This window comes from Vicugna pacos, chromosome 2, assembly GCF_048564905.1.
Source record: "Vicugna pacos chromosome 2, VicPac4, whole genome shotgun sequence".
Taxonomy (NCBI): Eukaryota; Metazoa; Chordata; class Mammalia; order Artiodactyla; family Camelidae; genus Vicugna; species Vicugna pacos.
Genome location: NC_132988.1, coordinates 44,945,466 through 44,972,682, shown reverse-complemented (window position 1 = coordinate 44,972,682; position 27,217 = coordinate 44,945,466). Strand labels below are relative to the sequence as shown.

The 27,217-nt window shown below is 37.1% G+C and overlaps 1 protein-coding gene across 2 annotated transcripts in view; it reads right to left on the bottom strand.

The window, feature by feature from the left end:
- Positions 1-27,217, bottom strand: part of COL25A1 (collagen type XXV alpha 1 chain) — a 409,478-nt gene that overhangs the window by 8,661 nt on the left and 373,600 nt on the right. Inside the window, exons 25-35 of one of the 2 annotated variants that reach the window (XM_072972767.1) lie at positions 26,699-26,722; positions 26,049-26,093; positions 22,550-22,594; positions 20,256-20,336; positions 19,317-19,379; positions 18,634-18,684; positions 16,517-16,543; positions 8,572-8,625; positions 3,929-3,982; positions 2,462-2,488; positions 1,457-1,510 (exon numbers count right to left, since the gene is read on the bottom strand). In XM_072972767.1, coding sequence (XP_072828868.1) covers positions 1,457-1,510; positions 2,462-2,488; positions 3,929-3,982; positions 8,572-8,625; positions 16,517-16,543; positions 18,634-18,684; positions 19,317-19,379; positions 20,256-20,336; positions 22,550-22,594; positions 26,049-26,093; positions 26,699-26,722 — 525 coding nt within the window. Of the gene's footprint in view, positions 1-1,243; positions 1,511-2,461; positions 2,489-3,928; positions 3,983-8,571; positions 8,626-10,386; positions 10,423-12,946; positions 13,028-16,516; positions 16,544-18,633; positions 18,685-19,316; positions 19,380-20,255; positions 20,337-22,549; positions 22,595-26,048; positions 26,094-26,698; positions 26,723-27,217 lie in introns of those variants that run through there. The other variant, XM_072972769.1, reaches the window with a different exon arrangement.

Here is a 27,217-nt window from a genome sequence, read left to right as displayed (position 1 = left end):
TATCTCCAAACATGTATATTTTACAGTTAGAATGTACAATGAAGAATAAAAGAACTTTTTTTTTTGGTTCTTTTTTGGGGGAATTAGATAATTAGGTTTGTTTGTTTGTTTATTTATTTACACGGAGGTACTGGGGATTGAGCCCAGGACCTCGTGCATGCTAGGCACACATTCTACCACTGAGCCACACCCTCCCCACTAAAAGAATTTTTTAATGCCTCAGTTTCCTCACCTGTGAAATGGGGACATAGCACCAACTTCAGGGAGTTGTCATGAGGATTAAAAGACTTATCGTGGGTAAAATTCTTAGAAAAAACACATAATAAGTGTTCAATAAACATCATGATATTGGTGAGGATGGTGACGGTGCTTTTACATGACCACTCACATGAGCTCTCCTAGCAATGGGAAAGCTTAGTAATGTTTAAGGCCCAAAGAATACACAACAGGCTTAATCACCTTTCTTTGGCAACTCTCATTTGGCCTTGCTTTTCAACAGTTGTGAACTTCACTGTTAAAGAGAATTTATAGGGTTTTGAAAACAGTGTGTTAAGTAGAACAGGACATAAATTAATCTGAGAAATACAATCGGTTTAAATTCGAACTGTGAAAGTACATATTCAGCCACATTAAGATTTTCATTATTCTACTGAGGTGCTGAGGGTGTTTTTCCTTCTTTAGTTACATCCAATATAAAAAATTATTCTTCAAAGACCCAAGCAAAGGGGAGCGGAAAGGAAAAAGTGATTTAAAAAATCCATAATCCAAATTTTCCTTCCAGACATAAAACCATTTTGCCCGATACTGGCTCCTCTATCCCCTGGAGCTGATGGTCTTGAGATAGAACCTGAAACCAGTCTCATAAAATACACTAATATCTTCATTTAAAAATATCTACAGTATCTGCAGGCAACAAGTCCTGGTCCCTATATAATGGACTCACTGGGGTTTATCAGTCACACTGCTTGTGTTTCATTTCCCAATCAAAAAAATCAAGATACAGGACATATTCTCTGACCCTCCACTGGGGATGCTGGAAAGATAAACGAGATGCTGGCTGTACAGAGCTAGGTGAGCTCTGCCAGAAGACCGTTGCAGATCTGTGCTATTTAATTTTACTTTAATGTAATAAATGCCTCCTCCTCACCCTGATTTTCAAAACCCCCTGGAAACTACATCATTGATTGATTGGTGTCAGGCAGCAGAAAGCTTGCAGCCCTGCTATGTGGGGATTGCGGTTTTTTTTTTTCTTTTGTGCTAACTGTGCCCTTATTTCTCGCCATGTAGCCTTCTTTATTCCTCTGTGAAGGCCTGGTTCCTCAGATCAGACATCAGTGTGTTTTTGGAGCACAGGATACAGAAAAGATCAGGCATATGAAAGAATTGGACAGGTTGAACAGCAAAGCAGACAGAAGCAGGAAAATCAAACAGGCACATGCTAGGATGGGGAGGTCACCTTTTCCCCCTTTTCTCCCAGATCACCCTTCTCGCCTCGTGGACCAGGGAAACCCTAAAGGATAAAAAGCAAACCAAAAAGATCTATTGATGTAACTCTGGCAAAACCACATCAAAAAAAAAAAAAAGAGTAAGATTTCATGTATCTGAATGCAAATATAAAGAAATATGACATGCCCCTAAATCTCAAAACTTAGATGGGTGAAGTAGCGCTTAGAAATAACAGTTTCCTAGCATCTCAAGTATCTATAAACAACAGATTCCTTTTTTTGCCTAAGAATAACAGGATCCTAGTTTGAATCCTGGCAAGCTTTCTGATTTGTGTGGCCGCGGACAAATAACCTCAGCATTTTAGTCCTTTGACTATAAAATGAGGTTAATGATACCTGCTACACACACAACTGCTGGTGTGAGTGTTAAATGCAAATGATTATATATGAAATACAGAATGACATCTGCACACAACAGGTGCCCAATAAACGGTAACTACTATTACTTTTGTAACTACGTAATACAGGATGAGAAGTAATCATCTTAAGAGAGCTTGACTTTTGATATTCTCTATTTTTTTGGAATTATGTTACTATAAGATATATAGGGACTTTGTGCTAAAAAGAGAACTACTGCATAACAGTTTAGAGAATAAACATAATTAGCCATTCCCTAATGGTAGCGTGTGACATAGATTTCAATTTCATGCATATTTTAAAATAAGTGGTTCAACTGCTGATGTTGAGTGTCTCTAATTTGGGATTGTATTTTGAAGTGCCACACTGTCACTTGTTGGTTATTAATTTCATACCAGATAATTATGATTTTTGCTTTTACATTTATTTCATGCAGACGCTAGTGGTGTATTTCATACTGCTGTCCACATGCACAGCAGTGTATGCAGTATGCATAACTATGTGCACAGAAAAAAACAGAAGTATTCTTGCTCTTACTGATGATGGAGACCATCAGCATCTATTATAATGGGAAGATGTTTGTTGTACACATTACTTACATCAAGACCAGGCTCTCCATCTTTCCCCTGCCAAAGAATCATAGTAGCTACATTAGTGTTCCTAAGTTCCATGAAGAGGTTATTGTTTTATTTAAGGCTGCCTGGACATGCAACACTAGTATTAGAACAACTACTTCAGAAATGTGAGGAAGAGTCCTTACTGATTAGTAATACAAATTTCTTTCACTAAATCAAGTGAAGTGACTGTTAATGTTGCAGTTAAGGGTCATGAAAATGTTTTATTATTTATCAGGTTAAGTAGTCTGATATTTTGCTGAAGTTTAATCCTTGGTATCCAAGTTATCAATCCAGGAGTAAGCTGAAAACAAAAATACTGTTTAGTTAATATAAAAACACACCAGCACTAATAGAGTATGCAAATCAATGCTACTTTAGTTTGACAACTAAATCTAGTAGTTAGCTTGTAAATGAGTAAAGAATGTGAAAACTGTCTATTGTTACATATAATTTTAATTTGGCTAGATGTGTACCTTGTCTATTAATATTGAGGGTCTGAGGATCACAACCTAAAAACTGTAAGTGCACGACCCCCTATTATAAAAAGAGTAGAAAACTTTTGCGCAAGGATGATAAATTCACCCCTGTGGTGCAGATTTTCAGAGCAGTGACGAGTGTCAGCCATATAAAGGATCTACCAAAATTTAGAGAAGTCACTTTGATTCCATCAATTAGATTTCAAAATCAGCACCTCTTTAAGCACTCAAATAATCATAGTTTATTATTTCAGTTCATAAAAACTGGCAAGTACAGGTATGTGGAAGGTAATTAGGGGTTGAAAACCTAGAGACAGTATGTGCTTCCACAGCAGACCTACCTACCCTACTGAGTCATTGAGATATTGTTCAGAAGCGAACCTGAGGCCTTGATCTGAAGCAGGTGTAACTGAGAATTTTCAGAAGACAGAACACTATCAACATTCTCTGCTCTGAAAGATCACTGGCTGTCACAGTCATTTAGAAAGGCCAGAAACATCAATGTCACCTTAAACGTCAAGTTGAGAAATAACTTTTATTAGCAAGAGCAGTGTTAGTAAGTAACCTGTGAGAACAGATAAAGTCTGAAGAGCTGTCTTCAATAAAGCTTGCACACCCACTGCTGGTACGGGGACCTCCCAGGAAGGCCCAGTTAGGGGTCGGACGGACGGCCTGGGGGGGCGCGTCGGACAGCCCGACTCCCGCCGTCGGGTGAGCCCTGTCTGTCTCCCGGACAAGCTCTGATCCTCAGTCTCGTGAGGTGTGTGGGTGGTGTCTGTACGCGAGCGCGACAAAGCGACACGAATATGACCCGTCTCTGAAGAACACGGTCAGGCTGGGTTGTAGAGAGTTAGTGGATGGTTCCTTGCTGCTCTAGAGGGATTAGCCTCCGTGCGAGGCGAGGGTTAACTGGCGAGTGACGGGCGTCTACACATGCGGGAGGGGAAGCTTCGCCAGACCGAGGAGAACTCACCGGCAGGCCGTACGGTCCTCGGGGTCCCGGCTCGCCCGCAGCTCCCTTTTCACCCTGTGATGAAAGGCGAAAGTTCAAATTATACACAAATGCCTATATTCACACACTTTCCCTAATGGCCTGTATCTAAAACCTCTGTTTGAAGCACCATTTGATTAAAATTCCAAAGAGTCAGGCTATTCCAGGGTCGCTGTCAGAGATACAGCAAAAGAAATCCACATTCACGTTTTTAGAGAATCACCTTCGAAAAGACCGTGGGTCAGACCGCTGCTGCACAACTGTGCAAAAGGGTCTGCATATCTAGGATGCTGTGCTTGGGTTTCTTTGGCATTAGTGTGAAAATTTTTTTGTTACTACTTATTTTAAGTTACTAATCTTTTAAAAAATACAAGAATGAACTGCTTTTTGTCCCCCTACCAAGTGTCTCCTCTTCAGCAAGCTCTTCCTTCCTTGATGGTCTCCATCCTTCACTGAGCTGTATTTTACTTCATGGTGCTCACACAGTGGGAGACACACCCACGTTTTAACTTGTTTATTCTCTGCTGAGCCCCTCACTAGAAGATGCACATAAGGGAGCCCCAGCTCTGGCTTCCTTCCCTACTGCCTCCCCAGTTTATAATAGTGTCTGGCACATCAGTACATATATGTTGCATTAATAAATTAAATCAAATCAATACAAGCATGTACGTTTTGCTTTCTTTCTGAAAAAGGATTTCAAAACGTTTATGCCTTCTCCTCAATGCCTGATAAGGTAGGAACTGATTACTTTCATCACTCTCTTTCCATGTACCTATTCAAGTAGAATAGCTGGTCCCTGCTTAAACGATAATCTTGAATGCTTATAAAAAAGTAAATGTAATTGGAGGTGGTCCCAGGAATATGAAATAATTGTGATAATAAAGAAAAAGATGTTTGGCATTTCAAATAGTGTCTTCTGCTGCTGCCATCTCCAAAATTAAACTGTCAGTATTTAGCATGAAAACTTCAGGAGTATGATGATGTTTATAGGAGGGGCCAAACAGCAAATGTTACCTTCTTTTATCACACCCCTGAAGAAGTTTAAAGGGTCCCAAAACCTTTTCATGGGTAAAATGCCAAGTTCAGCTGATAACTGCATGCAGATCCAAGTATTATGTGTGTTTCTCTCTCTTGCAAATTCCCATGTGAGCAAATTTCAAGTCACTGTTAACATTCTTCTTTAATCTAAATTTAGGGGTTTGTAGGTGCTAATTAGCACTGTCACTTAGAGGCACATATAGTATAGGGAGATTATGGGGAATAAATACGATAAAAGTTTGTTGAACTTTTACTCATTATTATTTTATGTTTATTACTGAAACAGCAGGAATTGCATTTGGTAAAGTGACCAGGCTTTGAAATGCAACAGACTTACATTTGAATTCTAGTTCCGGTGTTTACTGGTTGTGTGATCTTGGGTAACTTTCTTAACCTTTCTGTGCCTGTGTTTCATTGGTTGTAAAATAAGAATAATAATACATATTCTGCAATAATTTGTCTGAAGATTAAATGTGATTATAAAATATACAATGATACGTTGCCTAATAATATGTCCATAAATAGCAGCTATCATCATTATTGTACAGTTAGAGGTCTCATATTTAATAAAAAGGGCTTGGCAACCCAAAGAGCACCAATTCAAAATAAATTTCTTTCAGTTTGATCTGTTATTTATGATTTTTCTAAATGGTGGTGGTGCTGGTGGTGAGTGTGTGTGTGTGTATGTGTGTGTTTGTGTGTGTAGTGGGGGATGGGGGTTTAGAAGGAGGGTTCATAACCTGGAATCAGTCTAATCTATAAAAACTCAATACATTAGAGTACATCTAATTTAAAAAACCTCCACAGATTATTTTGATATACCTCCTCCCTTCTTCCTCATCTGACTGAGTGTCTCAGCTTTATTTTGTTTTTAAAATAAATATACCATGGCTTATTTGAATTAAGCTGTCACTAAAGCATTTGTCTGTGGACCTCCTCTTACAGAATTGTCCATTCCAAATAATTAAACTAATCATGACAGTTCATCTCACTCGCCACTGACTGCTTCAGAAGTGGAAATATGACCCGATTCTGGTCCATGACGCATGGGGGAAGTCTCCGGGATGCTTTGCGGAAAGTTTCCTCACTGCTAAGGAAGACTCAGGAGAAGACAGTCTCCATGTTTGTTTTCTGCTGAGCCCCCTCCACAGGGGAGGTTTGGAACCACTGTGACCAGCATGCCTGCGGTCAGAAGACAAAGCCAGCTCATAGAAAGGGCACAGAAACAAAGCCTAGAGATCCTCCTTCGAATATTTTGTCAGACAAAATGTACATTTCTTTATTATTTAAGCCATTTTGCATTGGGGTTCTATGACTTAGAGCCCAAAGCATCCTAATGGTCCCAGCTCGAACGCTTTTAAGAATGAAATATTAACACAGGGCTTGGAATGTGCAACTTCTTTTCCTGGATTAATTAATTCCAAAAGAGCTTTTGAGCCTCTCAAATTTAACATAAGCTATCGAGTTCCTAAGTAGTTACAAGGCCAAGGTGGAGAAATCAGCTGAAGGCAGGGACCATCTGCTCTGGAGAGCTGCATACCAATGCTGTCAGTCAAGTCTTTGACAGTTCTTGAATAAAACTGTCTGTCAAATGCCTGGTTTCTTTTGGTCTGGTCTTATTTCATTCAGTCTCATCAATTTGCACATCTACAATGAGGAATTATTCTAGAATGTCTCCCTTTCTTGATTCCTGCCTCTTTAAAATTTGAAATTTTTTCAAGAGACTCCAGATGGCACCTCAGTCAATTAACTTTGAGAATCACACTCCAGTTTAGCTCTTAGGGTGAGGGGCACTTGGAGAGTCAGATATATGATCCAGTTAAGATGGTTAACAGGCTGCGTAAATACAAGTGTAACACTTTACACTGCACCATTTGACTTAAACTATGCCTTCACAAATTCTTAGCCATTTCATTTGCTCTCCTGGTTAATCTACCCCAGGGCTGAGACCTGATACTCTTGTGACACTGCGGAGCTCTCGGAAGTAGCAGCTGATTTACCAAACGGTAAACCCTCTTGAGCCCCGGGGCCTTCTGCCAAAAGACTACTTGAGATTTGCTGCTCCATTTTTAGTACATGTGCTGGGTTTCTTGATACAATGCTTGAATGCATCAGCAGCGTGAGGCTCTTCGCTTTTCATTATTTTTAATTCAGATGATCTTCGAAGGTCTTGGTTTGACCTTCGAATTAAGACAGTTGCAGATTCAGATAATTCATTCTTTTAGAACTCACCTCTTTCCAGAAGCATTCTTGGATAAAGCCAACCTTCCTTTATCACTGAATGCACAGCTGGTACTATTTGTATTCACTTTGGCCTCCTTATCTGGTTATGTCTTGCAGATTTTTTTTCTCTGCAATTAGATTGTAACCTTTTCTAGATTCCTTTTCTAGGGAAAATAGCTGCTTCCTTTACAGTATTGAGTAAATACACACAGTGTATTAATAAAAGGTTGTAGGATGACGAATCAATTATAATGATATTATTGAATTCACTGGAGCAATTAGCAAAATAGAATCCATAAATGGGTGTAGAGTGTTTCCATTTCACACTAGGAGTACACCGTGTTTTGTACATTGTAATGTGATAAATATTTACTGAATGAATGAGTTCACTTACAGTGAACGTGGAATTATGGGATTGGGATGTACGCCAAAGAAATCACCATGTGGCCCTGTATTTTCAAGCGAATTATCCCAGACTGATGAAACTCTAGTTTTAAAAGACCACAAACTTGCACAACGAATCATTCCAACATTTTGAAGCCCTCACTATTAGGATACTTTCTTTACATCCTATTCTGGATGGTGGGGAAATGGCTGACACAATTTCACTCAGAAACAAAAAACCTCCTACGTTTTCCAAGGTGAGGAAAAGAAAAAGTGGGAGAAAAACAGAGAAAGAGGGAGAGAAGTTCCAGACAGATGACCAGCTGCTGCTGCTGCTGCAGTACATTTTTTTGTGGCAGATATTTATCTTCCATTCTGGATGTCTTTTTTTTTCCCCAAAGATATGGAAACATGGCCTAGCAATAGAGAGGTTTGTGAAAGGTTTTTGTTTTGTAATGCACTGAAATTATTTCCTTATGGTTAAAGAAAGACAGACTATTTTTCGGCTGAAAAAAAAAAGAGCACGTGTAACTTAGGTTTTGTAATTTCCTTTAAAAAAAGTTATAACTTACTCTGAATGAATACAGTAGCTTTATATAAAAGATTATCAACCAGAAAACGTAGTCCTGGAAATTTTAGCTCCACTGACTTCAACTTTCTGGATTAAGGCCAAATGAAAATATCTTCCTTATGGGTTAAGAAGGAAGAGTCTGAACTATTTCTTTTAGCTATGACTATTTCTTTTAGCTATGAAAATGTATGCATTGTTTTTTATTAAGGCAGCCATATTCTATTTTAATATTCTGGGTTCTCTCAGTGTGAGGGCTCTTAATAGAACCTGAGACGGTATCTATTTCCATGCACTATTAGATGGCCCTTTATTTCTTCCGGGAAGTGAACATTTCAGATCAACCCAAATGGAAAGGCCATATGCTGTGTTTTCTTTAGATCACAGCTTAATAACTTCAGGAGCAACTTACTCTTTCTCCTTTGGGACCTGCAGGGCCATGGGGTCCCACAGGGCCATCTGTACCCTAAAAAAGATAACAATAAGATAATATGAGACATATCCCAAGGGCTGTAAGGCAAGCAGTTATAATTTTTCCTGGACTTTTTCCTGGGTGAATGATGCCTTAGAATGTAAGCAAGACAACACATCTCCTTTCAGACTGCTTTATGCTTGATTCTTTCAGGTCAGTCGTTTTCAAGAAACTCATGCAAAAGGGATGAATTATATAACTGCATATTTCAATGAAAGGCACACACACACAAAACCTGTATACCATATTTAATTAGATATTTCCTCCCTAAGTGGAACACCTTCACTTTGCCTCCAAAATCTTAAGAAGAAAAATGTCATTGTCCTTCTGTCACATCATCTCTTGTTTACATCCATTCTCTGCCCCCACAGTTACCCCTACTCTTCTTGGCCACAAACACTCTGAAGCCTTGTTTTCAGCTGTTTAAGAGGCTCGAACAGTTACACAAGTCAAAAAATATTTTTGAATAAATGAGAACAGTGTTTAACTGTTTAAACTTTCTTCAGCTCTGTGGGAAGCAGCAGGGGGCTTAGAAGGAAGGATTTATTCTTACACGTTCTGCTGCAGTGGCTCAAGTCACTGAGCTTACAAGGCACAAACCAGGCAGCTGGATGATTTAATGACACAATTGCCCTCTGGCCTCCTGGTTCAGGATTAGGATTTCTGTGGCAGACGAGGTAATAGCTGAATGAATATAGTGAACACTGAGGTCCAGTGAAAATAATGACTGCCTGAAGCAGGTTTTTAGAACTAAAGAGCTTGGATTTTTTTTGATTTGTAAAAATGTAGCAGGGAATTCAAGTATATTTGCTCATTTTCAGGAATACTAGGCTTAGATTTGCAAATAATTTATAATGATATTTGCAAACAAAGGAAGTATCCCAGCACGAACTTTATAGTATTCCTATTTCTTTATACTATTGTTTTTTATTCATAAAAAAATTTTTTTTCTTAGGGGGAGTAATTAGGTTTACTTATTATTATTATTTTTTTTTGTGGAAGTACTGGGGATTGAACCCAGGACCTTGTGTATGTTAAGCATGAGTGCTACCACTGAGGTATACCCTCCCCTCCTTGTTTATTCTATTAGAACCTTGTGATATGAAATATTCAGGGCTTTAAACTCATTCTAATATTGGTGAATTATCATCATCAGTTTGATTTTTTTCACTGCTTGAGCTCAAAGTTCATCTTCAGAAGACTTCTAAATATTGAGGATCTGAAGCTGAAATGTAAGAGATGGCACTGTTAAGAACCATGGAAAAGAGACAAAATGACAGAAGACAGACAAGTCATTTTGATGAACAGAGATTTGAAAGTTAGTCCCAAGGAAGAAGTTACATTTCTAATATGCACATAAACATTAAAAGGAAAAGCAAATTCAAATAAATTCACATGACTTTAATTCCTTCAGAGGGCCTCTATCATGGAATTGCAGGAAATGTCCATCAATGATGGAAAAACCTGTCTGGGATTCTAAGACAGTGAAGCCAATTAGACTGGTCATTCTTCCCACCTTGCAAGTTCTCCAGACTTGAACCTGGGCTTCAGAAAGATGTTCTGTAGTTTAGGCTGGACGTCAAACAGAGCTGCCACCCAGACTCTGTCTACCTTTCCCTTTTCTGTCACTATCTTTGTCCACCTTCTCCTTTCGCTCCAGTCCTGTGTAGCCCTCATCATTTGATGAGAGTCTGTCCTGAAGCACAAAATTCATAGCCACAAAACATGTTGGAGCAAGATGAGGTACTGACTCACCCGGGATCCTGGCTTCCCGTCTAAGCCAGATGCTCCCTGTGTGATTTGGTTGGTAGCAGGGTTGGTGGGTGTAACACGAATGACAAGAACAGAGATTAGTATGAGGTACCGATGAACAAATGTAACACTTCAAACAACATAATACGCAGTCACAGGGTTCTGGGATGAATATCACATTGTTACAAATTGTTAGTTTAAAAAAAAAAAACAAACACATGACAATAAACACCCCACAGATGATGGCATTTTAATGACATTTCCATTCGACAAATTCTTACTGAGAAATCAAGTTAATGAGGTTTATAAAGTAGGCTTTAAAATAATTACCAGTAACAGTCTGGGTTGCTAATTTCTATATGAAATTCATTTCAAAAGACTGTAAAATATATTTCACGATATATTTCTTAAAGTTCTGAAGAAAAAATAATGGTCAATCTCCTAGGAAAGGGCTCATTATAATCATCAATCAAGGTTAGAATTTCAGAGGAAAAGAAAAGAACTCTAGTTTTACTTGTTAAAAGAGCATTTATGAATAACAAATGCAGAATTTTAACATGTCAAGGTGACTGGATTTCACATGAACAATAATACTCTGTTTTCTGGGTTGCTCTTACTGTGTTCACATTAGTCACCACTAGGGGGACTTCTAGGAGCAGGAAAATGCTGGAAAAATGTCATGCAACCAAACAAAAAAATAACTGTCCCAAACAAAATTGTTCCTCACTTTACCTCAAGTAGTCAAGCATCAAAGTCTAAATGGGAAATGCTTTAAAAATCTAATGTTGTTTTCAGGCAATGAACGTTTTTCTTTACCTTGAACTCTTAGCTATGTATAACGTATGATTGATAGATGACATTTTCAATTCTTGTTTCAAGAATAAGCGCAATTACTTTTTTGACATGGCTTTTATATCTCAAAACTGAAATGTTTATTTATAGTCCTTTAAAAATGTTGATTACAGCAAGGAGTATTTAAGAAAGACAATGCACTAGTTCTATACATTTTCTTGGCAAGGTTGCCAAACTATTTCCCCATTTTATGCTTCAGATGTAGTTAATAATACAAAATGGAAGAAAAAAAATCTATTCCAGCTGCATACTCTACCAATGTTGCTATAACATATTTTTTTGAAGGGGGAGTACTTTAATTTTTCATTTTACAATTCCTTCTGTATAATCCTGAGTCAGATTATAACTGAAAGATACGTCTTCAGTTAGCAATGATTAAAACTTTAAAAAAATGTGTGTTGTTTGTTTGTTTAATGCTAGCATATATACAGCTTTAGGCTAAATGTTGCATAAAAATTATCACTAGTCCTAGATTTGATATTAGGGCAAACTCTAAAAAAATCAGATTGAAAGTTTAGATAAAATAGAAATCCCAACTTTGTTTTGCTCTTTGATACTTTCTTCAGAGTCATCATTATTATAATATTTAAAAATAATCAGGAGATGATAAGAGTTTTGCACTGATAATATTATATTATATTTACCTGAAATGTGAATTAAAGACTTACACGTTATAGAGGTTTCAATGTGTGTGACATGATCTAATTGGTGTGATTTAACCTATGCTCTAAGGCTTGTATCATTCATTCAATAAGTGAATACACATTAAGCATCCACTACATGCCTGATCTCTGTGAGGCATTTGCTATCAAGAGGAATACTTCAGTACTTAGAGTACAGTACCCATGGGAAAAATTTTAAAAAAGTGGTCACCAGCATTTTTAAGCATAAAATATGTGTATAAACTATATTCTGTTACCAATTTCATGTCACATTTTAAAAATGTAATCTATAATGTCTTTTGCTGACTTCTGTTTGCTTTCAGTGAATAGACAGCATATTAAAAGCTTGAAACTAAAACCTTATATTTAATAATCATTTCAAAACATCTTTTTAGTTGTGGAAAGGAGACTAGATAAAGTGTATGAAAGGTGAAAATCTCTTTTCATTAAAAGTAAAAAAAACCTCAGAACAGCTGCAAAATACTGCTTCCATACTCTCCATGATTGCCCCAAGAACCTCATAAGAGGGCATTTCCAACACAAACGACATACAACATGTAGACCACGATATGACTGATTAATGTCCGGAGCCACCGCACTGACCTCACGCTTTCAACAATGGCCAGCTGTACACCTGCCACCACCAGAGGGCTATGGTTTTTGGTATCAAAAAGAAAAAAAAATTGGGGGAGGATTTTAAACTACCCTAAATTATAAAAACATTCAGGAGAAATGATGAAATAATCAGCACAGCACTTCTTTAAAGGGGAGGGTGATGGGAGAGACTTGTCAGCCTTAAAAGAGGAAGGTTGGCATGTATGTAATTGAAGGACAGGGCAGTCGTGGCCTTGTTTGTTATGGGGTCTTCCTCTGACACAAGAGCAGACATCAGAGAAAACAAAACTGGGATGAGCTCTGCTCGAACACAATGCGTTTTCCAATTATGGAAGTCTTAACTGTAAGACAGTCACCGAGTAAACCAGAGTTTGTTCCTTAGGGCAGAAAGAAAAGTGAGATTGGCACTGAAATGGAAAGTTTTCTTTACTTACTGGAAGGCCAAGGGGTCCTCTGTCACCCTTTTGACCTGGTTCACCCTTCAATCCTTTAACACCATTTAACCCTGGTTCACCCTAAATGCAAAAGCAAATGCCAGTTTTGGTTGCTATCATGGGTGTTTCAACTGCGAGAGAAGAGAGCCAGTCTCTGAAATGGTTGCAGATTCCAGTTTTAGGTAACAGCAGAGTCAGGCTACATTTGTCTTCCATCAGTTCAAAATTAATTTAGAATATTTTAAAGATGAGCAAACAAATTGACAATTAAATAATGTTCTAGGAAGCAAAACTCCTGAGAAAATGTGCTCCTCACAATCAAAATGTATACTGTTGAGTACCTGAATTTTTCAGTTCTATCTTAAGGAAACTGGTGGAATCCTACATTGTTCTGACCAAGCAAATCAAAGACAATCAGAGTGGAGGATGCTCAGGGAGGTTCAGGAGGAGAGACCCGCTCTGCTGGAATGGAAAACTGGAATATGCAGGACAGGTTATATACAGATATTTTAAGCCTTTAAGCATTTTGCCCAGGGGAATGAGCCAAAAATGTAGCAGCTGATGTCTGAAGTAATGCCAGTTAGCGAATCCTCACTCACTGACATTGCCAAGTCAGGTCCCTACATGGATTAATCAATAGAATACACAACAAATAGCCAATCCTAGAAGAGAATGTGAGAGAATGTGAAGATCACAGGACTTAAATGTGGTTTTACAAACTACAATTTACAAATTGTCTGTCTGCCCAATATTAGAATAAAGGAGGTTTGAATTTAACTTAAGGTGACATTACAAACGTCCTGATAAGTGATCAAGTCTGCTGACTCTGATTTTTAAAAACCTAAGAATACAGGACACTCTCTTCTGTCAGCAGCAGCAGAGAAATAGAGTTTTGTTCCCTTTTCAATTTTTAAGTACAGATGTTAATTTCATCAAGAAAATCTTGAAAGACTTGTGAAAGGAAGATGATTTCAGTCTCAAATGCCCTGTAGAGCCTTGCATGTGGGGTCTGGAGAGGAGAGAGATTATGCTTACATGGCAGGAGGGACTGCTAACCTGGGCAGTATTTCCCCCCATCTGCCTGATGATGAAAGTCAATGTGGTGCCTGTTAGAGTCCAGCGTCCCACCTAGACCATAGCAGCACAGGAACGGGTATTTTTAATAAGCCTCCCAGGTGATTCTTCTCATCCAGAAATTTTTGGAAATCGTGAGCTAGACTTATCCATGCAACCATTCTATATATTTGAACTTTGTTTTTTGTTTGTTTGCTTTTTTTTGGGGGGGGGGAGGTAAATTAGGTTCATTTATTTATTTATTTTAATGGCAGTACTGAAGATTGAACCCAGGACCTCATGCATGCTAAGCACATGCTCTACCTACTGAGATATACCCTTCCCCTTGAACTTTCAAAGGGGTCACAAAATAATAAACACATTGGCATGACCTAGTGGATTCTGGTGATAGGAAGTTTGCAATGCTGCCACTATAGGAAATCCAAATGTGCTTTGGTCCGTAAACTATGATTGTGGGCATGTCACAGAGCTAGTTTCGATGTGAGATTAAGGCCAAGGCTCAGTAATCAACTTCAGTTACCTGGTCTAAACGAGAGTTCTGGCTTTGCATGCATGTGGACTTCGATTCAGCAAGTGATCTTAAGATGATGGACAGGCATGGCAGCCTTGGTAAGCTATGAAACTTTTTGGTGAGGAATCACATACTGATGGGAGTGGGCATTAATTGAGAAGGTGAGTTTATAAACAATCAGATTCAGTGGCAAAAATTTCAAATTTCTGCTCTGGTCCCTAAATTCACATCTCAGATCTATCATTTAACTAGCAGTGTAATTCAGGGCAAATAACTTAAATTTCCTGGGCCTATAGTTTATCGTCTATAAAAATCAAGGAACTAGCATAGGTAATCTTTGAGGTGTTTTCAACTTTATAATTCTCTGCGATCTATGGTTTAAGTAACAATTGAAGTTAAATGCAGGCAAAATAGACCACTGCTTTGTAGATATCAAAAGGACCTTGGGCAGCTATGAATCTAATGGTGATGGGATAACTGAGCACAGTTTTGGTGGCTTTGATCTGAATCATTACAATTAGTCTGGTCTTTAGTGGTGCCTTAAAATCCAAGGAGAAGCCAAGAGTGGTAAATATCATTTAGTCCAGAGTGGGCAAAGAGGCCCGGAGAGGTTAGATAACTGCCAACACCACAAAGCTGGTAGACAAGCACTCTTTTGACCCCCACAGCAATGCTCTCAACCCCAACTATGATCCATGCTTCTGAGACTATCCCTCACTGGCCTGATCAGAAGGCGAGGGATTCTAAGAAGAACAGAGTCATGAACTCTTCCTTTTCTTGGATGAGTCACCTGCTTCACCTCGGAAAGGACACTCAGATTCCTGCAGTCAGACCAGTACCTCCATCACCCCTAAAGCTGGGTAGGCCAGGGGAATCCTCAGAGGAGAGAGGGGGCTGCCTCTACACTTTCTGATTCTTAATGCCAACATTGCACTTATGTGTCCCCCCACCCCTCACCATTTAAATGCACCAACTCACTACTGAGGAGCTTTCAAGAGTCCTTGAACCTTGTCTAAAGCAGGCTTGAGGACTAGCTAAATTTTCTTGTTCAGAACAAAGTATCAAAACACAGGAAAACAACAACAACTGACATTTAGTGGGTGTTTATTAACAGCTGCACCAAGTATTTTGCTAAGTGTTTTATAATCATATAGTCATTAAATCATCACAACACTCTGAGGTAAGCCACCTTGTTGTATAAATGAAGGATCAGAGAGTGTAAGTATTCTGCCCCATGTGATACAGCCTGTCAGTGGTAAAGCTGACATTAGAACATGGGTCCTCATCACATATGCTCACTGGAAGATTAAGCTCACCTTTCAGGGCTCATTTTAATCCTCCAAGATGTCCTCTTGGGCTACACGAAGGCAACAACAGGTGAAGACTATCTTCACAATACAAGCTGCACTACTTCTGACAAGGAAGGGCCAGTCTCCATTGTTCTCTTTTTAATCCAGACTATGGAATACATGTGATGTAACCATCTCTTCACTATAGCACACCTGATACACCCTACCCAATTCTAGACTAGTGACCTCTGGGGGAATAAAAAATTAAGACATGGGATACCGAAAGTGTTTAGAAACAGCAGCGCTATATGACAAGCAAAAAGTATCAATGAATAACGTCTGAATATACAACTAAAGACACCATATTAAGAAAGAGAATTTGGACTAGTCTGAGGCTCTCATCAGATTCACCTCCAAATGGTTGATTCTGAGTATATTATGATTAGTAACCTAAGAAACTCACTTGGTGACAAGAAAAAAGGCAAAATGAGGACTAATTCATCTCCAGGTGATACCACTTAAATTTGTTGTAAGTCGTTTGTTGTTGTGAGATTTAAACATCTGGATACTTAAAGGCTTAAAGATCATCAACATCACTTGACAAATAAATAAGACAGGACAGACATGCTTCCACCATGCTTCTCCATGATTAACAAGGAAACAGACATCAAACAATCAAGAGATTTGTTGAATTACCTTTGGTCCCGGAAGTCCATGGGGTCCCTGGAAATGAAAAACACAACTTTTAATTAAGAACTGATTCGCTATTTCCCAGCAGAAGTGACTATCATACAGGGTAGCAAAAGAGATGTAAAATGAGAATCTTTTTGTTTGTGCTGTAGTTAGAGACAGTTGATGTTAATACCTAGTGAAAGTTCCTTTCGACTCTTGGATTGTTCGGTAATAAGAAATTCATTAATTGCAATCTTTTTTGCTAAGTACCTATGAAAGGGAGGGGGCAATGTGCCAGGGTTATATGTAAGGAAAAAAAACCCAGAAAAAAAAGTATTTGTGAGCCCCACTACTCCTATTTTTCAAATCTGTATTTTAAAAAAACTAGGTGGAATATGTGAGATACATTACAAATTAATATGAAATAGAGGTAGGTCTTAAAAGACAGAAGTTTGCCAAAGAAAGTTCCAAACTTCAAGTACCAGTGAAGAGGAGACTTTTTCTACTACTAACTCCTGTAGACTCAAAGTGTTGAGGAATCTAAAGGAAGAGGAAATGAGGAGATGACAGTCAAGCTTGGAACTTTGTTGCATAGTTTCTTTAATTTAAGGCTAAGGAAAGGATTCTATACAGGGGCATCAAGCATTATTATTCATAATGCATTTATTTTCACAAAGATGAATTCATCAAGGCTCTTACAACAACCACCAATGGAAGGAAGTCATAATACATTCATGAGTCAGGGTCTTTCCCCTGCTTTTTGTGGAAAATCTAAATATAGAGACTAATTAGCCAAACTGAATTAACTAAAGGTTACTGTGGATTGCTTTAAACTTTTCAAGTCATTTAAGTAAACTATTTGGAGATAGGAGTATTTAAATACTCATCAGCAAAATTATATAACAGTAGGAAAAAGTTTTTTTATTTTTTTATCAAGGATTATGTAGATATTTGTTACATATGTCTATGTTGGAACAATATTTTCCCTTTACATAAGTTGTGGATACACATTTTCAGGAAATGGCCATTTTATCAAGTATTCTTATTTTACTTTAGTAATGGTTTAAAATTTATTTAAACTAATTAATTTTATGATATAAATGGGTATAGCATTTTAAAATTTAACTTTCTAACTTAAAGCGGAGGGAGTATAAAAAAGCCAAAAGTATGCCATTTGCTTAAGTCTTAAAGAACTGTTCAGTTTTAAGAAATAAGGTTAATTATAATTGTTCTGTGGTATGAAACAGAAATGGCAGTTAGTAAGAAACAGCTGACTGGGTCTGGGGCTACGCTCTGTGGTTTAGATGATTCCAGTGATGCTCCTTCTTGGACCACAAAAGGAGGAAAGAGTGACCCACAGTTTATTTAATCTCTGTGATTGAAGTCATGTGATTAATTGAGATTGTATTCTAGATGAATGTGATCCTAGAGGCTGTGTGACTTGTTCCCATCCTGGCCCAGTCAAAAGCATTTGAAGCATTCTGCCTTCTACAAAGTTTTAGCTTTAACATAACTGCCATTAGGCAGACATTTGAAGAATTATGCTAGATTAGTGGCTACCTTCTTCACTGAACGTAAATTCTATGAGGACATGGTGACCGTCTTCATTGATCACCAACAGATACTTGTGTAAACACTGTATTTACCGAAGTACGTACAAGTGAAAAGAAAAAGATCCAACAATATATGTCATCTGTAGCAGTGAGCTTCAATTTTTATCATATTATTTTATAAATGTTCTTATTGAACATTTCATTAAAGGGTCTTCAACCTCAAAGTTGGTTAGAAACATTCATTAATGGCTACAGTTATTAATCTCGTTATGTTATTAATGGCCTAGAATGGTGATTGGTTAGAACGATTTTCCAAAGTTCATACTGGAAGGGTGGAGTAAAGCTTGCCAAATCTGTTTGTTTTTCTTTGACTTTCCTGTCACAAAACTACGCTCTCTCTTTCCAAAGGATGTGTTTGGAGGAGTGAAAGTCAAAACTGTGAAATCAGAAAAGCGCCTCCTATTTTCTGGCCCTTCGCACAGAGAGTAGTACACAATACAAGCTGGCTGTTTTGAGGAGGTGTTCCTGTTTTCTCAGATAGCATGCTTTTAAATAAATGACTACAATTTGGAGAGAAGGAAGACTTACCATGGGGCCTGGTGGGCCATGGGGACCTGGTGGGCCTGGTGGGCCTATGATCTGCATGTCCGAAAAATAAACATGGATTTGGTTACTTCATTTAGATAAGGCAATTAGGCTTGAATCTCATGCTGGGGCTCTGCTAAGGCCATTAATCGTTGAAGAGGAAGACGGATACTGGAAGAAGTGATGCATTTGATTCTCTACATTTACAAATTCCTTGGTGAGAACAAAAAAAAAACTTAAAAAAATACAGTTGTTCTACAAAAGCCAGAATAAATCAAAAGCACATTAAAAGAAAAGGAAGCAACCAATTACCAAGAAACGCTATAATGCTACCGCCGCCATTAAACGCTCAGATATTTCACTAAACAACAACAGGGCTCTGGAGGGAAAAAGAACGTAGGTTCTACAGCCACAGAGCTCCATCTGCAAGCAGCGTGGGAAAACCACTGATTTTCTCCTCAGGGTTAGACAGTCCTCTGAAAAATTGCTTCTAACTCAGACCTCAGAGACACTTTCATCTCTCGCTGTACAGGGCCGACAGATATTTCTTCTACAGTTTGACAGACCAAGAGGCTCATGGTCTTTCTACTGTTGATAAGCCATCTGGCACAGGCTGCCGCAGGTGAATAATAGGCCCATCTTAGAGTGTTTTGGGAACCATGCAAGTTCAGCCACCACGGACTTACGGAAGGACCCTGAGGACCTGGCAATCCCGAGTCGCCTTTTTCTCCTTTCATTCCATTGGCGCCCTACAAATAACCATCAAGAGGTGAGCTGGTCCATTTACTTCCAAAGTGTAAGAAACAGCTGAATTTTCTCCACAAATCCATCATCCTCTTGACATTTTTATAAAATCATGCACATGATATGTTTTACCCCCTTGCATTTTAGCCTCAAACAGCAACCTTCCTCAGGTCCTGAGGATTGTGGGTGAGATGTGAAATAAATTAAAAAGTGAATGAAAATTAAGCTATGCCTGATTGGTTAAACTTATACAAAGCTAAATATATCAGATTATTAATGTTATATTTTTAATAGTGGTGCTCACTTTAAAAAGCAAAGGTCACTCCCTTAACTTGATTTTCACTGACATTTGTTTATACATTTCCTTGTTTTAAAAAGTGATCTAGGGCAGTGACGTTTTCTACACTTTTTTCCCCTACATTTTTCTACATGTCCCTCTCCAAATTCTCAGTAAAAATTATGGAGAAAACCATAAAAACACCATCCCATAATATTGTACACATAAAGAGAACACTTTCCCAAGTAATTTGTTTTTTAATTATTTTACATATTTTGGGTTTTTTTAATTATGGTTTATTTTTAAATGATTAGTTACCACCACCTTATGCATACTAAGTTAATGGCCAACTGTATTTATTTTGCTATCTTCTAGTGAAAATAATTGAGAAAAGCATAAAAGTTTATTTTATAATTTATTTGATTGGATGCTTTAAAATTTGTCTTAGAGGCTTAGTTGTAGTAATTAACCAATAATTACCTCAAATATTTAAAAATAAAAATATTACATGAACCATTAGATGTGACCACAGCTAACAATACAATTATTTTCTGATTATTTAATTTATCTTAATATGAACACATCATAAAAAGTATAAACATACCGGTAATCCAGGAAGTCCAATTCCTCCTTTTTCACCTGGCATACCTGGGTCCCCCGTGTCTCCCTTGGAGCCTTTGAGTCCCTAAAAATGATTCAGTTTGCATTTAAGAGTTATACTGACCAATGATAGTTACATCCTAGGGAAAACAGATTTTCAGATCAATTTTGTCATTAGGTGGGTCCTACACAGATATGATTCTGATTTTCATTTTTAGGGGGAGTTATCTCCCACAGCAGCCTTCTACATTGATCAATACTATTTCCCCTTATAAAGGAAGGGGTTACAGTCTATCACTTAGGCCATTTATGTATGAAAAACATGAACTTAGGTGTTCATGTCATTTTTCTCAATTCTATATTTTTACCTGGCAGCTAATTGTATATCATCAGTCCTGAAAACAACTTATTGGATTTAATCCTCAATAGAACAATACACATTTTGAACCCGGATCTAGCGTTATAATAACAAAGGTCCAAATAAATTTCTCCCATCTCCACCCACTAAGTCCACCCCGCGTAAACGCAGGGAGAAATTCCAATCACTATCAGTTTCCCATGGTCTAGTCTACAGATAGGTAGATCATTCACCGAACACAAAGGCTCAATTAATGCTTAGAAATACTTCCACTTTTCCACAGTGTTCTTATTTTGTTCTCATGACATCTCTATGAGGTGATCTAGGATGTAATTTTTTTTCCTTTTACAGTGAGGAAATAGATGTATGTGTATTCTGAATGCAAGCAAATCTGAATTTTGTGACACTAATACTGAGATTAATTTATATGGTTAAGCATTTTCATCCAAGGAGGCTCACTGCGCTATAAACATATGGCCCACTCTTCAGCAGAGATGATCATAGCTATTTTAGTTCTAGATCTGGGGCTCCCTGGCTGCACTAACCTGTTCATCTTTTCTATACTAAAAACTACTCAAGGACAGGAGCATGTTCTTTCTTTTTCCTTATGGATACTTCACAGCATCTACTTCAGAATCACCCACTAGGTGCACGAGTGGGTGGGTAGGTACCTAAATAGATAAGATGAATCTTAGGGTTAATCAGGCCCTGGTTGGTTTTAGGAAACCAGTGATAGTGATCAGCAGAATAGCCAACCCTCTGAAGAAGAAGAGCTTGTAAAGCCCATAGGAAAAAAATTCAGTTATTACATATGTAGGGACCATGTGGTATGTCAAATTATTCATAATGACTAACAGTGGGAAAGATAATACACCCAGATTTTTACATACTAATGTGATCTCTGATGGATACAGCAGATCATCTAAAGTCCTTTTCCTTTTTAACAACCACAACTTTATTTAGTGTGTCGTTATATGATTTCAACATACAGCTCTGATATTAAAGTAACCCTTCTCTTAAACTTAATTTTCTTATCTAATACTATCTCCTGAGGAGTATGTTTCACAAACCAGATCAAGAATCTGCTTGATTTCTTACGATCTTCTTGATTTTAGCCATTTCTTGGGTAAATAATGGAAGCCCAGAAACATCAAATACCATGAAACTAATCCCTGTGATTAGAATCTGAATTCTGAATACTGTCCATATTCTCCTGGTCAGATTCTTTTCTGCCAGGGGTGGGCAAACCACGGCTTACAGGCTAAATCTAGCCCAGGGATTATTTTTGTACAGCCTGAATGTTTAAAAAAATTTTAAAGTGGCGTTAAAAAAATGGGATAGAGACTGTACATGGCCTGCAAAGTCTAAAATGTTTACTATCTGTTCGTTTATAGAAGAAGTTTGCCAACCTCTGTTATCCAGGGAAACCCTTGGAGATACTACCAAATTCTGCAAAGCTACAAGTGCCCTGCTTATTTCTGTCTTTTCTAATGATCTAGAAAATTAGGTGTAATCTTTATTTGGAAAAAGAAAACATTGTCAAAATAACCCATATAAATAATACCTAATTTTGTAGAAACTATAGTCACGGATTTTAATCTTGAATTATTTGGATTCACTGAAATTAGGCTATCCTTACTTAATTGGTAATGATCTTACAAGCCTATTAAAAATTCACAGAGATGTCATTGGTAGATTGATGGGGAGTATTAAAACAAAATTAAAGCATCATATAGCTTGTATGTTTTGACAAAGAAAACAGATGTCTAATTTAAAACCAATTACTTTTTTAGAGTTAATGTAGTCTCTAGAAGGACAGAAAGTTAAAAAAAGAAGAGGATACTATATATCAATACTCATGCCATTTGGGCTTCAAACCTATAATCAAAGTGGTGATAACAATGATTCTTTAAGTGACAGTATATATTTTTCAGTATTACCTGCTCTCCATCAACTCCTGGGACTCCTGGAGATCCTGGCTCTCCCTGTTAAGATAAAAATTGATAGCTAGCTTCTATTTATTATTGGGAGCATAGCATACTAGACAAAAATGATGCTAGTTGGTAACAGTACAATTTAACTTTTAGCAAATGCAACATAGCCCAAGAGTGCATTATTAACATCATATCAAATAGCTATAAAAAGTGAAATAACATATTTGAATATCATGTATAATACTACTTGTATGTAGCTAAGATCCAGTGTTTTTATTTTTTCCCCATGTGAGATGCAGGCTATAAAAAAAAATGGTGAAAAAAACTGATATCATTTGATGCCTGACCATATCCTATAGCAATAACCTATATTCCTCAGTCAGTTTTTTTCCCCTTAAAAAAAATCTATATGATTTCTCTTATTTTCCAACTTGAGAAAAAAGCAAAACATGATAAATTAACTTTACGGAAGAATAAAATGCAAAGCCCCATAAGTTTATAATATTTTAACTGCCATCATTTGAACAGTAAATACAAATTCATGATTGTGAATGTGCTATTTCCGGACAAGCCTCACTGAAGGAAATAATAAATCAGATAATATCTTAATCCTCATAAAGTTCCTTTTGGATCAATTCAATTTCCTATACTATGCTAGGAATGAACTAAATTTACTATTAATATAATGATTTATTAGAACCCTTGACAAACCCAAAATATACGGATTTATTTTTTCTTAACTGAAGATGTTCCATTGAAAACAAATTTAAACAATATGTTAGAGATTTACTCAAACAACGAATGTCTAATTACCTTTCAGTCAGAAAGGTACTGAACAAACCAATTGCTTGAAAGGCAAGATATTATTTTATATCAATGAGTTATGTGTAGATCCCATTATAAACATTTTTGCTTCTCACCCTATGGAAACTTTGCAAAAACAGGTCTTTTGAGTGTGAATGGCCTGCCCCACAGACAGATTTCCAAGGGAGCTGACTTGAGTCTGCATTTTTCTAGAAGGGCTTGCTTGATGATATTATAAACCACAATATTGAAATGGCTAGAGCTCCTTTCCTTGGTAAAAACTTTAAGAACTATTGGTCACAATGAAATTTGAGCCTTCCAAATGTTAAAGGAAGGCATGAGAAACAAATGAAAAAAAGAAAAAAAAGACCTTTTTAAAATTCCAGATTTCCTGCTCTTTGTGGTAACAACGTTTATTTTGTCACAAACAAGTCTGCTGAGGTTGGATGAAACTGGCTAAGCCTTAGGCTCATTCAGTATGAATACTTGTAAGCACTCTGGGTCCAATAATAGTTGCTTAAGTTTATACCTTCAAAATGTGACCCACAAATGTTTTAAAGAAAAATATAATTCATGAGTTATTCATTTATCCTTCACCCACCAAAAATATTGTTAAGAGTCATTTGATGTATAAGAAGTCAAGCAGTCCTTGTTTGATAAAGGAAGGAGCAACGCTAATTGAAAAGGTGCCCATTCAGTCTGAGGCTGGGAGTCCCGAGGGAGACTGGGTTTTATATTTGACTCTCGCTACATCTGCTGACTCCTGGTCATAGGCACATCTTACCTCGATTATCTCAAACTTCTCAAGGAATGATCATGGAAAGCATAAAGGACTATACCAGCTGACCCAAGATCTCAATTACAAGGTCACTGCAGGGGTGTGAGGTGGGGTAGACTGATGGCACAGTGGGAAGTGGCAGGGGTAAGAGGTGAGGTAGTGGGACTAAGCCCCTCCTCCCATCTCTTTTGTCTAGACATTCATTTGGCCAATTACCCCCTGCTTCTCAGTTTCAGCTCAGTCATCCTTAACCCCAAGACTGAGAGAAGCTTCCATATACATCTTAACCAAAGCACTCACTCTATTCATTAATAATTATGCGTTTGCTTGCCTTTCTCCCTCTGTAGGCTGAAAGCTCCTTGTTGAAACCCTTTACTATTTCCTAGTATCTTTACTAGATATAGTACTTATCATGAAATAGAGACCCTCAAATTAATTATTGATAAGTAGAATTAATAAGTGAATAGCAATTGCATTATAAAACACAGGGGATGCAGGTTTTAATGATACAGCCTTCTTGGCTAGGTAGTCCTTCTTGCCTCTTTTGGCTCAAGTGTCTTTTGGATTTCTGTAGGCCTTTGGGCTGCAAAGAAGAGTCAAGTCCCTGAAGTTTTTGAGGTTTGTACTGAATAAGGTACATATTTAGCATTGAGGACAATTTTGGTTCTGGAGACTTAGTCCAGTGAGTGGGAAAAAGCAAGGAACTTATGTCTTGGTTGACTCCACACAGAAGAAAAAGGAATCTGCAGATTTCCTTCTGGGTTTTCTAGCCCAGCTGACCAAGATATTAAAGAATAAGGATCCAGGCCAACTTGCTTGCCAAGAATAAAGACTGCATTTGAATGGAGCATCTTTTGGGTTATATCTCCCAGGGACTAGAATTTGGTGGAGAAATAGAAAGTTAAAAAATTCCCCCAAACTTACATTAATGCTGTACATGAAATGTGTCTGAATTAGAGTCTATGTTCTAAATATATCTCTAAATATAGCTGAAGACCTCAGTAACATTGTACTATACATTCTTTTTTATAACAGAAAAATACTTGTTTCTATATGCTAGCATTCTATTGTAAGTATCTTGAAAGAGAAAGGTACAAAAGCTGGTGTGTGTGTATGTGTGTGAGAGATAGACTTGGCAAATAAACTGCTATAAGAGACATAAACAAAAGATGGATTTCAACACTATTTGAATCACCTACAAAAAAACCCAGTGATGAAAGTCATATTTCAACACGTGTAGCTCTGAAAAGCCAGTCACTGGCCATGTGTTACTTGATCAAACGTGGTTGAATAATCTTTAGTTTGGAGAGATAAAGTTAATGCAACCAACAAACTTAAGATATACTCAAGTAATTCTAAGTTTCTACTGTTCAGTGTTTTTATGTTTTATTAGATGAAATTTAAATTGTGGAATGGTTGAATGTATGTAACAGGATGTGTTATAAAAATGACTGAAAATGTTTCCTAAAATTGTCATTTGTGAATGCATCATGCTAAGGCTTTTCTTTTCCTTTCTTTTTTAATTACAAAAGAATTGAAAGAAAGGATCTTTTTAGTGTCAGAGTAAATTTTCCTTCAGTCCTCCTCTATTTAAATATTTTCCTTTTTCCATACACCACCTTTAGTGTTTCTTTACCTTTATGATTTCTGTGAAACTTGTTTTTCCCTTGTTTAATATTCTGTTTTCCTCTCGAAATTTAATGCCATTTCTATTTCCCTCCCTTCTTTCCTAATTTTTCTTTTTTCTGAATCCCTCTTCCTTCAGCCCAGACCTCAATTTCTATTGTAAGCTCTTTTAAGCAATATTGGTGATCTCAGCTCCTTCAGTATTTTATAAGATTGATTTTTCAAAGACACATACATTTAATATGGAATTCTCTGCACCATATGTTGTAAATGGAAACAAGTAAAATAAAGAATAACCTTTGGCCCTTGTAGTCCTTGAGGTCCAGGTGGTCCAGGGGGACCCTAAATTCAGAAAAGACAAAGTTTTAAAAAGTAGCAAGTAAATGTATTAAAATGTATGTTTTAAATAATAAGTACACTACACATCTCCCTAATTTCTATCATAATCAAATACTCTCTAGTATTGATTTTCAAAGAGGAAACATTTCACTGGTTATAGAATTATAAAAACTACCTACTTGCATGCAAAAAACTGCAACATACTTAGGTCAAAATAATGCTTTAGAGTTGATCTGTAAGACAATGTAAAATTGCTGTCGTGTCCCATCCTCATCTTTTCGGGTTGAATTAGCTTCCTAATGTTACCTGTGTTTCTAGAAACACTTCTCCCCTCCCCTAACAAAGACTTTGATTTCCCAAACACTAAAGAACAAAGCCGTATTATTAAGATAAGGCCAAAGACTTTTAAGAAAAATAATAACATTTTTTCCTGACTTTTCACTAAGCAAAGTGATCCAACTGGGACATATGTTGTAAAAGGTTACTAAAATAAGAAAACGTAAAATTAAATCTCAGATAAAAACAACTGCTACATTAGTACCATTATACCAGCATGCATCAACACCAAATACAGTCACAAACCACAGAAATCATGCAATAGGAGTTACCGTGACAGTTAAGGTGGTAATCCTCTGTTGGGAAAATGTATTGATAAAGACAGAGTTACCTAATTTGTGTGCCAAAGTACAAGTATACATTTCTGATACAATCAACGTTTTGACTATGTTTTGGCAAGACTGATATCCGATAAGGAACTGACAAGATACTGAGAACATATTATCTTATCTTCAAATAAATACCACAGATTGTAAAGATTCTTTGAAAAATTATTTTTAGAATTTTAAAATCTATGGATAAAGAAAAAAGAAATGTCAAAATTTTCATTGACCGTATTTTTTAAAATTATGTAGTAAAATTGCATATACACTAGAGGTTAGTCAATTTGTGAATTTGTGCATATTTGTGAATATCGGTTAATACCATTACTTTCCCTTCTAATATCCCAATCCAATTTCTAATTCAAGTTGCTGGTACTGTTTTTTATTTTTCTTGTAAAAAATTATCTTACGTTATCTATCTCATTTCAAACACTTGAGTTTTTAGTGACATGGTGTCATCCTTAGAAA